The sequence below is a fragment of the Strongylocentrotus purpuratus genome, unplaced genomic scaffold (genome assembly GCF_000002235.5).
Source record: "Strongylocentrotus purpuratus isolate Spur 01 unplaced genomic scaffold, Spur_5.0 spur5_scaffold_17, whole genome shotgun sequence".
Classification (NCBI taxonomy): domain Eukaryota; kingdom Metazoa; phylum Echinodermata; class Echinoidea; order Camarodonta; family Strongylocentrotidae; genus Strongylocentrotus; species Strongylocentrotus purpuratus.
In genome coordinates, this window is record NW_022145602.1 from 19932966 (window position 1) to 19952006 (window position 19041).

Consider the following 19041-nt stretch of genomic DNA (forward strand, 5'->3'; position numbering starts at 1 on the left):
GTCTTTATATTTATTTTATGCAACCAAATTAGTATAATCATTTGAATTCATTTACTTATGCCCAAAATCCCCCTTTTTTAGTAACCAAAAGCCTGCTGAATGGTGCCATTGAATTGCCTTTTGAATATTCATGAGGTCATCTAGGTTTGTGACCTTCTACTTAGGATTTCAACAAATGGCCCAGAGCAGAGTTCTGACAAGGTTTGAATGCGACATTGATTGGACTTTGTGGTGTTCATTGTTTATCTTGAGATGACATTGTCTCTTTATAGCCAGAAGGACATTGATATGTATATTTTTATGTAGAATTGATACCATCTGGCTCTTGGCATATAATTTCTTCAATGTCGATGTTGCCAACAAGTTTGCTTTAACTGTAAATGTTATACATGTATTGTGATATAACTTGCAAGGGGCTTTAAGACTATTCCAGTCATTGGGGTGCATCGTTTATGTGACATATTATCATTACTAGTACCGTTAATAAGCAACATTTCTCCTTTAATGTATTGAGTTATTGTATTGTGTTCAGTTGGTGATTGTTTATACACTTATGAAAATTACTTTGCAAAGAATAATTTAAGTACTGCCTCACATTTGTTTTTCTTCTTCACGCTTGAAAAGCAGTTGGGTTGAAGTCATTGATTTATTTATCTAATTTGACTCCTAATATGTAAATTGTCCTTTTCTGTTTCTGATGTTGTTAGTTGTGTAATATAATAAGAGTTGAGTTGTGGTTATTAATTTGATTGTTGTATACATGTACTATTTATTTGCTGACCTTTAACCCTGTGACTTCACCCTCCCTGTGAATCAACGCAAACATTCTTGGAGCTCTTAGTCTTAGTTTTAATCTCATCTAAGGAATGCAACCAAAATATTCTTGTAATTATTCATAAGCAATTTTGTGACCCTGATTTAACTTTAAAAGTGCATTAAAGTATACATATATATATATTTAGATATAATGTGAGGTCCTATTGACCTGTCTATACATAGTTGTATTATACAAAGCATTATTTATAGTCATAACCCTGTCCATATTGGAAACTTTTCCGACTTTGATTCTAACCAAGCCAGCTATAATTTATTGAAATTCTGACTTTGCGAAAGTGAGTACCGTTCTCTGTATCAATATTTAAGATCAGAACAAAAGGCATCTCCTGTGTAACAGTAGTGGACCATATTCTAATCAGGTTTAACCTTGTGTGAGGTTTAACCTGGCGCTGGGTTTAAACTTCATCTCAAGAAGATTTCAACAAAGAAATAGACAGAGGTCTTCGTTTTCCTGTTGATTATGACTTATTCCTCCCGTTTGGTTTAAATTGATAAGGAGAATATGTGGCAGTTTGTTTTGGAGGCATTGGGTGTATCTTGTGTCCATTAAATTATTTGTTAAAGATGTTTATGCCTGGGTATATAGTCGTTTGTGAAGTAGGCAACTTGGCGATCACCACATAACACTGAGCCAACAGGTATTACGCTCCTGTGTGTATGCCCGTGTGCTGCCCTCTATATACTCACGCTTGAGCAACTTTAAGAGCCAGGAGGGCATTAGCCCTATGTTAAAGTATATATGAGTTAATGTTGTTCTGGCTCCAACAGACAATAGACATCTTCCCTCTTGCTAGTGAGATCCTCATGCATTTAACCTACCCTGAAAAGTGAATTGAAGGAGGGATTACCATTCATTATTTTATTTTTTAAACACCCAAAAGGGCATTAAATTAATATACAAGTATGTAAAAGAACGCTCTTCTGTATAGCTTTCAGTAGACAAATTTTCGCTTGTGGCGATCAGGGTTTTTACAGAAAAAGCCAGTTGAATCAGATCTAGGTTACTTTCAAAGATGATATTTTGCTGTCCTTAAATTATGAATGAATGTAATAATCGTCTGTTGCACGCAAGAACACCGTATTGTCAATGGCAGTCGCATCCTTGCAGGCAGCCGATGACATGTATTAACATGGTATGGTTAGAATCTTTGAATAGTTTTACCTGTATGGACAGGGTGGTAGTTTTGTGTATGGTTTGGTAGACGAGTTAACCTTGCATTTCATGTGGTACTTGTCATGTTTGGTCTAAAGCAGTATCAACGCATTAACAAATATATAAATATACATTTTAAAAAATGAATAAGTTTGTTGAGCCTCTTTATTACGTCATGATTTTTCGTTTTCTAAAGTAGTCTTTTCTTTCAATTATTTCCTCCACAATTCCATCAATTCTTTCTTTTGCTTCTACTTTTCCCCACATGTTCCTCATCATTTTCAGACCACCCCTTCCTCCATATTCTCAATTTCTTCCTCCTCCTCATCCTCTTTTCATTCTTCTATGTCAAAAGCAGTAATAATTGCCTTTACAAATATACACAATATATTTGTTAAAATTGGAGCATTCTAATTCTTTACATTCTGAGCCCTTTTCATTCTTCTTTTTGCCTTTTTCATCTTCTTTTTCTTCATCTTCATCTTCACCCCCCCCCCCCCCCCCACAAAGGGAACAGCCACTCTGACCCCCCCCCCCCTCTTCATTAATGTTTCGCTTAAAAATAAAGAAAAGAATTCATGCCAAACTTTTAGTGGCAGTTGTTTGGAGAAGGGAGGAGAGAGAGAGAGAGAGAGGGGGGGGGGGCGAGGAGGGTGCAATCTTCGTACTGTACAACTCTACCGGACTTTCTTTTTTCTGAGCTGAGATGACTGTTAGTGATGACGTAGCTCATAGGGATGTTGTTAATCAGAAACGTTGATAATATTTTTGTTGGTGGTGTTTTTCTTTGTTGTCTAGCGCTTAGGCCGTACTATCTCGCCTGCTGTAAGTGTCCCAATCCCCATCTCTCTCTCTCTCTCTCTCTCTCTCTCTCTCTCTCTCTCTCTCTCTCTCTCTCTCTCTATCTTCATCTCTTGGTGCATCTCTCCATTAATAGCACTTTCAGTCGACTGAAATGAACAAATTCCCTTCTAAAATAATGTTTGGAGAAGAGTAAATTAATATACAATTGCGCCACCTCTTGCCTATAACAGTCATAATTTCATCAGGTTCATGCCTCTCTCCCTGTACCACCTCTCTCCCCACACCCCCCCCCCCTCTCTCTCCCTCTCTCTCTCTCTCTCTCTCTATCTCTCCGTCTTCTATTGTCATCATCTTAGATCTTATGTTAGCAGGGCATACAAATTATGTCTGCACAATAAATTGTCAAGATATAAATGTGTTCTACCTAATTATGTTCCCGAACACAAGAGAAAACGTGACGGTCCATTTTGTAAAAAAATATTTATTTCGTGCACAGCATTAGTATAACCAGCATTAAAACGCCTCGATTCACATGTATTACATTTAGTCGTAAAACATGCACCACACCCGTCAAAAAACATAAATCGTATCCTTAAAAAAGGAGATGGATGTAAAATATTTCTTTCAGGTTCTTGATGACAGTAAATGTGTTTTTCGTCGTGTAGAAGAAGAAGTTTACCAATCAATTTCCACTCCACTAGAACGTACGTGACGTTAAATAAAGCAACACTTTCATATACATAATTAAGAAAATGTGGATAGTCAAGAACGAACATGCAATGCCATTGGCCCGTATTCTGAAGTCAGGTTTAAAGTTAAACCAACATGACTTCAGAATACGGGCCGTTGGGTTTTATCCAATAACTACTATCCGATCGAGCAGTTTCAATGAACTCTAGTCGCTCTTTTGATTTGGAATAACACTGCGCATGGTTTTAAAATGAGCCATGATTTGGAAAATCATGAAAATATAATTCACTAATTTGTCTTAATTACAAAAAAGGAGCACTATCCCCCCCCCCCCCCAATTCGTGATAAAATATTTAGCGGCGAATCAGCCAGTCGGCGAATAAGCGGGGGTGGTGGGTGAACACTCCCCCCCCCCCACTCAACATCCACCTTTCCCCACCCTTGAGCAACAACAAAAAGAAAATGTTATTGGGGGGGGGGGCAGGGGTTGTCTTTAAAATTCATAAACACCCCCCTTTTGCCAAGGGAGGGAGGGGGGTGTTTGAACACCCAATACACCCCTTCTATACGCCAATGATACTGTTCTTTACAATGCTACAAACTAAGCATGCACGTACAATTTAAAAGAGCTACTGGAACACAATCACATAACCTATTTCAGTGTGTCACATTGCGGCGTACCAAATAATTTGAATTCAACATACAGTATAATTTGTTTAAAACTATTACTTGCGAGCTACAACATACTGAATACGTGCTTTTTAGACTTGTGGCATCATGATTTATCATACGCCCCTATTTGCGCATTGATTGATACACGAGTATTCTTGAATTCAACATGGAGTAAAAAGAAAAAAGAAAAACTGAAGATATTTACGAGCTACAATCGGATATGCAGATGTAGAACCGACTGGCTCAGAGACAAAATACTGAATACGTGCTCATAAAACGTATGTCATCATGATTTATCTTACGCAAGTCATATCGAAATGTTTGATTTTAAAGAGAATGTATTCCAGAAGCATCTCAATCAAATTGCTTTTATAGCAATGATTATTCATTTAGAAATAGTGGTTATTCTAAATTTCATAAGTGGGACCTCTCCACGTTTATTCATTTATAACAAAATAATAGTGGGTTCTTGTATAGCGCCCATGTCTGTCATACGTGACAATCCTCGCTCCCATTCATTACCCTGGCTCAAGCAAGGCAGCCATACGGCGCTCTAGCATTTCATTTCAAGGAATTAATTCCTGCCAGGTACCCTTTTACATCCCCTGGGATGAGTGTGGCAAATAAAGATCAATGTCTTGCCAAAGGACATTAGTGCCGCGGCAGGACTCGAACCGCGGACCTTGTGATCGACAGTCAGGTGACATATCCACTTGCACGACACCTCTATGTATGCATGTTCACAATTTCACATTCATTGGAGTTACTTAACATCACATGAAAAAGAATATAATTTAACGAATCATTTTCAATGTTACATTCCATTTGAATTGACTTCACGTGAAAAAGAATATAATAATGTTTTATCAAAGACAAGTTTTGCAACTAATAAACAGTTTGAAGAATGAACACTCAAACGGGGGATGAAACATGAGTAAATAGAGCTTGAATCATTACAACATAAGTTTTGAGCGGGTTTGGGGGGTGGGGGGGGGGGCATCCGGGACATTAGCTCTATTTAAAATGGAACCGATCGATTAGATATAGCCTGCTCCGTTCATCCAGTATTGGTCCATCACACCGTAATTTCGACTATCCCCATCGTTCTCTTCATGGCTCAGTATGGGCGTGGTGTTTCTATAGTAACCGTTCCGCCGTGTTCGCCCTCGTTTCAACCTCTCCTCCAGGCTTTCGACGCGGATCTCGATCTCGGTTGGAAAATGACATCGCGTCGTGCTCGGGCAGAAGTCCCACTTCCACGTGAGGTAGGCGACCATGAAGAGGAGGGTGAGGTAGGCCGCACACGATATTAAGATCACACCTGATGATGTCGGAGGCGACGACGAGGAGGAGGATGATGATGATTGAGAAGGAGAGAAAAGAAAACATGGAACTTATTAAGTACATGTGGTAAAATGCTGCGAAATGTGATTTGTTTATTGTCTTGTTAAGCGCAGCAATGTCCGGTGTGAAATACTCAGATGCTGTCACGAAATCAAGCCAGAGGAACTTCAAGTTAGTTATGAAATGAAAGTATTCATAAAATGTAATTCATTCAATGTTGAGAAACAGGATGATAACATCACAATTACAGAGATGTATTCCAAGGTGTGTCAGCAGTTGACAGCGGGGAAATGAAACTGGAATACGTTCAACCACCCTGGTTCAACATTTCCATATCGAGGAAGTACTGTATACGACACGCCCTTCCCTGGAAGATAACGACCAATACATTTCATTTTAAATCATAAAGTAGGTGTCGTCACCGATTCGTTCTTAACATGGATCCATTTTGCTAATTTATATTCCGCTTGTAACAAAATGGTGTATATTATTCTCTTTATTTCTATTTACGAGCTGTTTTATGCATGTATGCTGTTACTTTCCATCAGGAAACCATCATCAGGTCAGAACAGCAGGAAAACAATCTCATGACGATGGAAGCGAATATACATGTATACAATCATGAATGAATAGACATACATAAAACAGAATCGAGATTTCCTGCCATGCAGATTGCAATGACATTGAAAAAGCTCGGATAGGGTAAAGAACTTTTATTGGACGGCATTCAAGTAAATTGATAGGGTATGCCAGAAATGACGATCTAACACAATTGTCTAGCTAAATGACTCTTATCGAAAACAAGCATGCCAGAGGTTTAGCCCTGACTGTGAGTTTGGAATGACAGGAAAATGTAATTTAATTCTGTAAGTAAATCTTCCCTGTAATCATTGTGCTTTGTGGAACGACGGAATTTAAAGAGAAAAGTCTATTCTATACAGGACAGGTTGACTGGAAATGTACACCCCCTGTATCATTATGACATCACAATCGAGTGTAATTTTTTTTGTCCATTCCATACGAAAATTTGCTTGAAAACCTTATTTTAAAGCTATTAACTAGATCACAACGACTTTTAGAAGAAGGCTTGTGCGTTACCTATTGAATTGTACTGGCATTAAAGGGATCCAGTAACTTTAATTTAGATCCTTTAATAAAATCCTTGATTTAGCTCATGCTGCAATGATAATTATAAATCTTCAGGTCAATCAGGAACCCCATGAATTTTACAAGCCGATCGCCTGTCCAGTGTCCAATTATCAAGATATTTATGATTGAAAATCGAAATCAAATTTTTGCGTTTGCCAAGGTTTTTTCATAACACTGCAGTCTATTGGGAAAAACGAGTATGGTAAAACCGGTCACTCAAAGGTTTTTACTTTTTTGAGGCATCTCTTGATCATTTTTGAAGCGCATTTTTGGGGGCTTCAATAAAGCACCATATCACAGACACTGATAACACGTAGGGCTGTGCATCTCAGATTTAACATTGTTAAACGATCCCTTTAACAATGAGATATTACATAATCTGAACATGGCTTCGATAGGCAATACACAAGAGGGTACTGAAATTACCTTCAAGTTGATTTCTTGAAAATCTTTGTGATCGTGTTATAACATGCTCTTTTCGATGACGATGTTTTTCATTTCCACACTTCGTTATTCCGACGTCTGTATCATGTTCGACCCCCTCTTTGACCTTTGACCCTTTCTCTGCCACTTCATCCAGGTTTAAGAACAATTTTCATTTTATCTTTCAAGAGTCAAGGTTTTCATTTATTCGGGAAGGGGTGGGGTCCTCTGCTCAACGGGAACAACATGTAATTATTCATGATTTAGGAAGAGGATGAGAGCTTGCAACACTACCTAAATTTGTATTCATCACTTATATCTTATTATCAAGATTTTTCTTTTACCATTCCATATCTTACCATATGATACGGCCATACTGGCTGGTTTACTGAGTTGTAGTCTTAGATCCTCATCATCCAACACGAATACACAGATACAAAAGAGAGGTAGTGTGAGGGCTGCGATGGAGACTAGTAAAGCCCAACAGATCTTACGATTGGTCATTCGTACATTTGAAAGCTCCTTCATCAGATAGTGGTAGAAATGATAGAAAGAGAGGTGATTATAGTTTGCTAAATTATGAAAATTAGAACGACATTTACAGTATTAAAACACCAATACACATTTTATAAATGTAATGCTTCCTGGGAGAAATTTCAATAGTTTAAACATATATTTGTGGCTTACACCCTGGTTCAAAGATTTTTTCATCAATCGATCTTATTTACTGGGTGTAAGCCACAAATATGTTTCAACTACAATACGCAGTGTTCGAATTAAAAGTACTGTAATGGAAATTACGACGTGGAGGCCTATACAGCTGAGCTTTCATAGCATAATAACAATATTAATAATATTGGATTCTTATATAGCGCACGTATCGACCTTGCAAGGTCCTCGATGCGCTCCAACATTACCCGGCTATGCTACGCTGCCGAATTCGACGCTCACAGCATTTAAAGGAATTCCTTCGTACCGGTACCCATTTAACACCTGGGTGGAGAGTGGCAAATGTAGATCAATGTCTTGCCAAAGGACATCAGTGCCGCGGCGGGACTCGAATCGCGGACCTTGTGATCGACAGTCCGGCGACGTAGCCTATCCACCCATACCGTTCATAGGATTGAGGTTTTGTGTAATGTCAATCAATCTTCTTGGTTTGGGGGAAGGGTGGGATATAGGGGAAAGGAACTCTTCGAAACCACGTCTCTCTTAATTTTTCAAGAAAGTTCCAGAGGTTTTTTTTCAAGGACCTCAACACGGTCAAGTTCAAGGTGAAATGTATTTCATTTATTAATAAGTTTTTAAAAGACAACATAATTATCGACAAAAGAACAGATCACACAATAATAATACATGAATGAGGAGACAGCTTATGAAGGCAAGCGCCTTAAATCCCGTCTGCACTAGTTTGGCCAGGGGGAATTAAACCTCCCTGCACGGTCACTGACAGGTGGTTATATCATCAAATCAGCTCTCAATTAACAATAAGAAAAAGGGGACCATGGGGAACAACAGACACCGATCAGGCATTGTTTGCTACATAGAGGGCGCAATAGCTATAAGTAGTCACACTGGGGATTTAAGGTTGTCGTTGTCGTTGTTGCTGATATGTTGTTGTTGCTGTTAAGGGGGTGGATGGAGACGAACACAGACGGTTTTTCAGACGACGATGTCAAACATGAAACATTCCCACTTACCTTTAGGGCCTTCCACATCGATGTCGTCTTCCAACCGACATCCAACTCGTACAGACACAGCTCACAAACACTACTTCCTGACGTCATCAACCACTTCTTCAAACACGTGATGTGCACGTGACTAGCGCTACCTGTACATAGACATGGATTAAAAAGCTGTTCTCCAGGAATTTCTCCATCGAGACAAATTCGACAGGATACCGAGCTTATGCTATCGTTCAACGAAATCTTCCGATCCGTATCGACGGATACCGATGTTTTCCGAGATGTAGTGACGAAATGATTATTGCAGTCTCCAAGCGAAATCTTGCGATCAAGGCCGAGTGATAGCGAAGTTTTTCGGGAAGAAGAAGAAGCTTTAATAGGACCAGAGATGTCGTGGAGGGAAAATTTCCGATCACTTGCGAAGGGAACCGAAGTTTTTCGGGGTGGCGAGTCGAATAGTTTGCTCGAACAGTCATTGAGAGAGAGTTTCCGATTTGTTCCGGAAAATGCCGAAGTTTTGACGGCTGTTGAATCAAGGGGACTTAAAGGTAACGATGTAACAGAGTTTGCCTCTAAAATGTTCCGTGTGATATCAGCTGCACATGCCTGCAGGCCGATGCTTATGTAGTTTGAACTCCTTGCAATCTTGAACAAAAAGAAGAAATAGATAATTAATTAGTTTCTCCTTGAATTTCCATTCACGCCACGAACAATCGAAAAAAACATAAGGACAAAATATACAGTCAAACCTGCTTTAGTGACCACCTGTATAGAAAGGCCACCTGTCTACAAAGACCACATTTTTTGTTTCCCTTGAAAATGGTTTCTCACTGAAACATGTACTAAAGGAACCTGTACATAAAGACCATGCACCTGCCTTTAAAGACCACTTTTCTTGTCTCCCTTGGTTGGTCTTTATAGACATGTATTTTCTCAAGATACTAGTATATTATTGACCAGGGTCCTGTTTTACAAAGAGTTGTTATTAATCGAACTATGTACATAAGATATAGCAGACTGCAAACTTGCGATTGATCGGATGACTTGATTTGGATCAATCGCAACTCTTTGTAAGACGGGGCCCTGTGCTTTAAATCAATTATTAATAATGAAAAAATAAAGCTTCAAGCTAAAATGTCACGTTGTGGTAAAGTCAAATAGGTAGGCCTACTCTATAATTTTGGAAATAAGTCAGAATAAAAGAATATTTTTTGATATACATTGTATTTTATAAACTGATGTTAGTCAATGGATAGCAGGTGACGAACGATGATCATAAAAGAGTGTCACTTTGTGCTTATGTGAAGCTAATAGTGGAAAGAAATGGAGAGAGAGAGAGAGAGAGAGAGAGAGGGGGGGGGGGAGAGAGAGAGAGAGTCAGAGGGACAGGCATTATAACTAAAGTGATATCGGAGAGCATGGCATAAAATGAGAGAGTGAAAAAGAAAGACGGAGAGAAGAAACATTTTTCCAATGTTTTAAGCGAGAGGATGAGGAGGGTAAGAGAGTGAGGGAGAGAGGAGGAGAGATTGGGGAATGTTTTCCTTTGTTATTATGCTAGTGCGGAATAACATCAGAGAAAAAATGTTCCCTGAAAAACCTTGGCTCTTAAAATGCCTTCATATTCCAAATATGACATGTATAACAGCTTAAAAATGAGGCCCATATTTTGTTTGCCACATGTTTGTGTAGTCCCATATACATCTTAATGTGTACAGTGCTAATTATTACTTTAACCAAGGCTGGGTCAAATTTCTTATCATTTTGATGATTCCAGAACATTGCAGTACACACGAATACTTATAATTATGCTAGATGATCAACCTTTTCTGATCGACTCCACACCGTTTCTTTCACAATGCAATCGCATGTTCAGAACTCAACTTTATCTTTAAGAGAGATAGAAGAAAGAGAGAGAGGGGGAGGGAGATAGAGAAAGAGAGAGGGGGAGGGGAGGGAGAAAGAGAGAGAGAGAGAGAGAGAGAGAGAGAGAGAGAGAGAAAGAGAGAGAGAGAGAGAGAGAGAGAGAGAGAAAAGGGAAAAAAAGGGGGGGGGGGTCACGTGAGAAAGATTAATAAGTCTATTATAATTATCGACACATTCGCATGATATAGATAGGAGAATTTTAAAAATAAGTGTCAATGAAAATAAACTCTTTTCCGGACTAAGCAGTAAGCAATAACACACGATGTGAAATGTTTAAGACAATACGAGTGTTAGTTCAGGCGTTAATTAATGGCAATGAATACATGCACAATATATTATCCATATCCTTCTAGCTGCAGGGCCTATTCCAGGACGGTCTAATTGTGTTTCAAAAATGAGTCAACCGAGCTCAGACAAAACACAGCTTCGCCCATAACTATTCAGTTGCGTATAATATTGGGCCTATAATTTACTCTCTAACTAATATCAGGTTTAAGACTTACATTAAATGTGTTGAAATATTTATCATGCTCACCCTTGGTAGTTCCTTTTCATGAAAGGACCATAAAAACATCAACTTTTAAGAACATTTAAAATTCTAATGACACATGTCTTTTTTGTTGGGGAGGGGGGGGGGGGGGGGTCATCGGTATATCAAATAATTCTCAAAATTTCGCCTAGCAAATCCTTGGATTAAAGTCAAAGGAACTTTTAAAAGATAAGTCTGTAAATCCCCTGAAGCATAGCCCTGAGACACTCTTGAGTAGATTGTTGATCTTGTTGATAATAATATAGTGCTTTTCAATCTCAGGAAAAAGTGCTTTATGTATCCGAATATTCTTACATTGAACATCACAATTAATAATTGATTATTTTGATTTTTCTTGGTTTTATTACAACTAGTATTATATTGCTATTAGTATTATTGTTATTATTATTATTATTATTATTATTATTATTAATATTATTATTATTATTATTATTATTATTATTATCATTATTATCATCATCATAGTCATTATAATTATTATAATCATTATTATTATTATTATTGTTATTGTTATTAATATTTTTAGAATAAGTATTATCAGTAGGCCTATCCAGGCCAGTATCATCATACCCATGATCATTATTATTATCATTATATGTTGTTGTCGTTATCATCATCATTATCATCATCATCATCATCATCATTATCATCATCAGGATTATCATTTTTATTTTAATATTGAATCATTCTAACATTAACCATGTAATATGTGTACATGTTCGTTGCCATGGACAAATCGAAAGATTTAAGATTTAAGATAAAAAATAAATCATATCAGGGTTAAGGAGGCTTGGTTCCCTTCTGATGTGGATCAAGATTTTTCATATAAGGTGGGGGGGGGGGGGGCTGAAATGCTATAAATCAACAAAATAAACCGTGACAACCCCTACCCCTCCCCCCTCCATTCACACACCACCTCCCCCCCCCCCCCCAAAAAAAAAAAAAAAAAAAAAAAAATGATAAAAAAAAATAATAATAAAAATAAAACAATCACTAACTGATCTGTAGAAAATATAACCACTGATTCCTTTTGTTTAAAAAGAATATTTAGGGGGGCAAACTTTACCCCTGAGTGGAACCGCGTACCCTTCAATTACAATACAGGACATGCATGGCATGTTTAAAAACTCTGTAGTATATTAGCGTGCGAATGCTTGATATCGTGTTGACATGAGTTATCTGTTTTGCCTTCGTTTCGGTTGAATTCCGGCCAAGCCAAATGGAAATATCCAGACTTTGACAAAAGGAGGGCAGCTGTTGAAAATCCACAAGTGTTTCTCCGCAGAAACTTGGCAAAAACATGTAGTTAGCTACTTGGCTCCCTCAATAAAAACCAAAGTCAGCCAGGACGGGGAGGGGGGGGGGGGGTACGTAAAGATTACAATATATTTTACAAATTGAAACAGTCGACGTGGCATGACATTAGATCATTCAATAAAACTATCATTTTTATTTTAGGTTTTATTAGATATACCGTACTTGTTTAGGTTTATTTGTCGGCATCGGGGTAAGGGGGGAGGTGAAAGCTGAGGAAGACATTGACTCCCCTTACCATAATCTTATCTTTTATTTTTTATTTATTTGTTATTGACTATGTAATCTTATTTACTTCGATACTCATAAATGTTGATTTCTTACTATCTTAAGTAACCTTAAACCCTTATTATGTACACACCATGGACTGAATTTGACGGAGGTATACTGTATGGCAAAATGGAAGAATATATCGTTACCCCAGCCCCCGAAAGCAATCCACCATTGCTCCTAAAAGTCATGAAAGTATAAAGCCACTGATATGTTCTACATGCCAAATAACAAATAACATCCTCTACCAGCTGAAAAACTGCACTAAACAGATACCCCCCCCCTCCCCAATAAAACTCTTTTCATGCACTTCAATATTGAATAAACCCACAGGATTAATGTATAGTCCCATGAACCTGAATACAAAATGTGCGAATCAAGACTTTTAGATCATGATTGTTAGGTTCAAAAGATCATAGCCGTATTACCGAACGGATTATAATAGCACATAAGCTTAGTTCGACACATATACTCTAAGCCTGTTCTCATAAGTTTAAATCATCGAGCGCGTGGGACATAGGAATGAACGAAAGTTGAACTCTATTGAAAATGTATTATGAATTGACCGAATGCCCTTTTATATCCTTCCGTGTGTATGTGGATATAATCCTGACCATATAATTGCATCAAAGTAAAGAAAATTAAAATTGTATTTCGTGACAGTTGAATATTGTCTTATGCTTTCATAATTTGTATATGTTTATCCATAATAATTATCAATCTCAAAGATTATTCTTTAAAGATAATTAATTATTTATATATTTTGAAACTTCTGTTGCAGCCAACATTAAATTATGTAGAACTTTGCAGGAATTATGAATATGTCACGTAAGTGTCCTATCTGCGAAATGTAAACGTTAGCAGTGTCCTAATATTCAAATTATCCAAGGAAAACCTTTACTGTCAGACACTATTACGTGACTGACTTATTTTTTGTTGTCGGTAATAACATACAGAAGCTGAAAAGGGCACCTGAGCGTTTGTCTACATCAATAACCCACTTCTTGTAATGGCCAAAATTAAACTGATTGAATCTTTACGCAGTATAAAACGTAGGATCACTCAGTACAAGGGTATGCAAATCAAGACTATTACTTACTGAATTGCAATCACTTAATGGTCGACAACTAATGGTCGTTATTTTCCCACTTATAGACATTTTCAAGCCCCCCCCCCCCATTTTTTAGGGAAGTTCTAAATTAGTATTATCTTTCCAATCTGCCGTTGAAATTTAACCTTTGCATTGTTTTACTTACAGCCCTTTTCCCACTAGAGGAAATGAAACTAAAGGTGCGTCTAATGAGAATCAATGTTTAGCAAAGGGTTAATTTTGACCTGTTTGTTATAAATATTTCAAAGGGAAATCCAACCTTGAGGGCAAACTACGTTAAAAGAAAGCAGAAAAAATATCAAAATATCAGCAGATTGAGGAAAGTTTGAACGAAATCGGACAAAACAAATGAAAAAGTTATGATTTTTTAAAAGTTGTAATCACTCTACGTATGGGCACTTCAAAGTGGCTTGATTGGCAGCGTCACTGTGACAAAGTGCCCGACAATTAACTTTCCCATTTCTTCAAACACACAAAATGACTAAAGTTTTAATTTTTCAAAATATATCACTCAGGAGAGTATGTTCTTTTTAGAGAAACTTTTAACGGTATATCCTATATCCACAGTTTATTTTGAGACGTGCCCCGAGTGTGAATGCGCTTAAGGGGAAAAACATAAATTTGTGAAATTTTGGACACGACAAACGGGAGAGTTGTCCATAATACGTTAAAATCCAGTGACCAAATTGTAAATTTGCGATTCGCATAGATTTAATGATCTCATTATCATATCAAACACTCCTAACTTACTCTTTATTGTTCCGATTTCATTCAAACTTTTGCCATACATAAAAACGAACTTATTACGAAGGATGGAATGCCTAGCCTAGTGCAAAATAAACGAAAATGAAAAGCATTGACCATAGTACGGAGTGGATATAAAGGCCTGAAAATCACTATGGTACATCGGGTGAGAAGAGGAGGCACTTAAATAATGTCACGAGAGAGAGAGAGAGAGGTCCTTCACTATTCGAACACGACAGTTGCAAGTTTTTATCGTGAGATAGAATTTTCTAGTAGAAAGTAATACACCTTTCTAGATTTGAGAAACAGGGCGTAACCGCACCTTGCCTCCCCCTCCCTGCATGTCCCGCCCAAATTACCGACGCCCAGGAAAAAAAAGGTGTTGCTTTTCTCAGCACCATTATCAGATTATGTAGCTTCCATTATTCAAAACAAAAAAGACTACAGGTATCTAGGCCGAAAGAGGGGAATTCCATTAGAAGCAGAAGAGCAAAACAGGAAATTTCAAGAGATTAGTCAATTATTGGCAAGGAGGAAGTGTTCAGAGTTCTGAGATAATTGCGTTTTATGAGACGACTATACGTACTAAACATTGTTAACAATGAATGGTAGTTCTAATTGCACTCTCTAACGCCTTTCAAAAAGAAACAAAAAGTAATATAGTTAATATGCTTGCGTATAAGGAGGGGCATTCTTGATAAAATAATTATATTGACGAAGTCAGAATAAATCGAACTGAGCCATGCATTTCCAATGATCTTCTGCATCACCCTTTAAATGTTCGAACCTTCAGTAAATGTTCGTTGACAAGACACAGAGATGTATATTCCATGACCAATAATCGCCCTAATATATAAAACTGCCAGCTATTAGTAAATTATTAGAGAGAAATGTTCACAATCAACTCTAAGACTATCTAGTTCTTAATGGTGTATTACGAGAGGTATACAGTTCGGATCAAGACCCTGTTACTCGACAGCCCCGGCACTAATTGAGGAATTAACTGAGTTATGGCTACGCGCCATTGGTGAGGGTTTATAATCTGTGCTCTTTTTGTTGATCTATAAGACTTGTATTTGATACAGGGGAATCGTCTATAATATATTGCTAATAATAATTGGATCATTTTATATGGTGCAGCTGCTATAATAATCTCTACTGCGATGTGATGAAAAACAAAACGCCTGACAGTGCTTTACTTTACAAACACACGATAAAAAATAAAATAAAAAACTATTCAAAACTCCTTACAAAACGTGCGTCTCAACAAAACTTTGAAGGCAGCAACAGATGAGGTTTTTCTTATGTCTAGTGGTAGGCTATTCCAAAACTTTGGAGCGGCGCAACTGTATGTTACGTAAACTACAGGAAGGTCACCCCTGACGCTACTTCACTGGAGGGCTTCAAGGGAGCGCTTCCACCCAGCATCTAGACCAAGAACTAGATAGTTTATTCCTCAGCACTACATCCTGACTTATGGATCCTGCTGAGTATCGTCGTAGAAGTAGAAGAAGCGGAAGTACAGTACATTGTGTTGATTAAAAATCATACTTAGCGAACAGGATAAAACATGTGGTAGTCAGAGAAGCCCACTCGAATCCACGTCCAATGTGTATCACAAGGGTCAATACTAGGGCCCCTACTATTCATAATTTACGTTAACGACATCGTTAAGGTATTAACGGAAGGGCGTCTTATCATGTATGCAGGCTCCTCTTATTACAAAATGATTTAAAATGTCTCCACCAATGGATTGTTGATAATAAATTAAATCTAAATACAGACAAAACTAAATTTATTAGCATTGTTAGTAAACAGAAAATCAATTCACATTGCTAAATGGTGATATCTCTATAATCCACGATGGTGTATATTGAAAAATATGTATTGTGTAATGAACATGTTAACTTTCTACGCAAAAAAGGAATTTGCCTGCCTATAGCAATCTTGAAACGAATACGACCCTTCGTAGTAATGAAACACTGTAATCATTGTACAATATTTATTGCTTGATACAATCGCAAATGGACAATTGCTGTGAAATTCGGGACAATAGATTAAATACACAATCTGAACATATCACAATGTTACAAAAGAGGGCGGCAAGAATTATTCTTAATTGTATATACACTCTCGAAAGAAATGTTTTTTTTTACAGTTGAAATGAAGCCCTTTAATGAACGTGTCATATAGTTTCGATGTGTGTTTATCCATAAATGTATTCGTGGTTTATCCGCTGATTATTATTTCAATTTCTTTCCTGAATTAAGTTAAGTTTTTAAAACAAGTTTTTTAAACAAGTTCAAGTTAAACAAGTTCATTTTATTTCCATTTCTCGTAAAAAAAAAATACATTTAACAATACATTATACATAATTTATAAGCAAATATATAAATATAAATAATACAAAGAATATGGAGGAGCTAGCAGAGGCCATTGGCCTTTCAAAGGCTGGGCTCCAATGTCCTCAGATAATAATACAAAGTAAAGAGAAAAGATAACAATGGGTAGTAAATAAATAAACAAATGAGTACAGGCTATTTAAATTAAACATACGATAGGAATTCCTTCATTAAATAGTTCTTGTATTCTTTAAATGAGGCAACAGATGGGCACATTTTTATATCGGTAAGTTCTCATTAAGAATACACAAAAATATGTCAGACGTGATCTTGTAATCCCCAAATGCCGCACTGAGTATCGAAAGCATTCATTCTGCTACGACAGCCCTTTATTATGGAATAATAATTAGCCACCTGAAGTAAAAACAAAAAGCACTCTTGAATCATTCAAAACCTAATTGAAAAAAGTTCTATGTTCATAATGCACAGACAACTGTAACTTTACTTTTTATTTTAATTATGTGAATTGCAATGGAATATTTTTTGTTTTACTTGCTATTTTTATTGTGACCCTTCGAATCGAATGAATGACTGTTTTACTCACAGGGCCCCAAGCACGAGAGTCCAACTGGTTATTGAATGGACTACTACTACTAATAATAATTATAATAATGATAATAATAATAAATAGAAAAAAGAAGAAAACAAAGTTAAACTGTATGACAGTAACATACCGATTCAGTCGACATCGCTTTTCCTTTGTTTTCCACAATCTCGTTGTCCGTGTTGACTTCGCCTGACTCTCCGATCTCGCTGTCTTGTTCATTTGCTAAGGGAGAGTAGCGCAAGGCCACTTCCTTTAACGTCGCCATCGTAGACAAATTTCACAAACCTTTCCGTCAAGGCGTCAATAGTAAACAAATAAATTCCACTGGTCTGAACAATAGCAAAACAACGAATTCTCTAACTTGGAGCAGATTGTCCAAGTCAAGTGTAAACATCGATTCCTCAAATACAACGACAACTTTGTATAATTCACATACAGGATTGAGAATGGTACAGATAAGAGGGGCGCGAAACTGACTGATCTAACTTCAATGAAACAATGTCAACGCGCTGTCCAACTTTCTGTCGTAGCAGACGACGTCCTTGTGTATTATAATCAGTCCGCCGTGACACTCCCGCGATCTTTCCCTGGCAAAGATGGCGACTCCAATAGAATTCCTCGACTCGCGCTGATTTTGCGAAACACCTGTTTCAGTCCGAGATTGTTATGTCTGATAATTATTGTGGAAGCTGGTGGTACAAATGCGACACTTACCACTTCTTTCGCTTTTTAGTATTATATACACCAGCCAGAAAAATTGCGTTTTTTTTTTAACGGCCTTATGTGTTGTTTTAACTTCCATAAAACACGAATACAATCAGCACGCTCTTTTCAGTGTAACTAGGAAATGAAATTTCCCTAATCAGGAAGGTCTCATAATTAGACGACGCGGATGAGGGACATTCGGATGGCGTTGTTAACATATTTGAGACAAGACCTAGTTGTTACTGTTAATTCACAGCTAAATTATAGGCCACTAGAGCAATGGTAACACAACCGTAAACTCTTAAACAATTTTGTACCACAACACGATAAGTCGGCTAGTGAGTAACGTCCGCGTTAGGTTACTAGATTACTTTCAATTTCGTTCTCTCCACAACATTAATGAGGTCAAAAGACAATTTTTATTTTCTTGAAAGACAATATTAGACTGCTCGATTGAGTTGCGATAAGACACGGAGTGTAAGAAATGCGCCCCTACTGCTTGACGTATCAAATGGAAGCTCATTCCAACCATAACATTGGACTTACAAACTGAGGCTATGTATCGCTATGTAATGTATACCGCCGATCGAGCCCCCCCCCCCCCCCCCCCCCCCCACCAAAAAAAAAAAAAAAATCGAACAAGATGGGAGAAAAAAATATGATGTACGCGGAAAATACAGGGTATCCTATATGTAACATGTACCAATTTGATAGC

At 37.4% G+C, this 19041-nt stretch overlaps 1 protein-coding gene across 1 annotated transcript; it reads right to left on the bottom strand.

Moving 5' to 3' along the window:
- Window positions 1-5138: 5138 nt before the first annotated feature.
- On the bottom strand, window positions 5139-18905 carry LOC100892453. The gene is made up of 4 exons (XM_003724203.3): window positions 17749-18905; window positions 8773-9402; window positions 7432-7594; window positions 5139-5477 (listed from the first exon to the last, which is right to left on the bottom strand). Exons 1-4 carry the CDS (start codon window positions 17884-17886, stop codon window positions 5194-5196), a joined length of 1215 nt encoding a protein of 404 aa, XP_003724251.2. The 5' UTR covers window positions 17887-18905; the 3' UTR covers window positions 5139-5193.
- Between the last annotated feature and the right edge of the window lie 136 nt (window positions 18906-19041).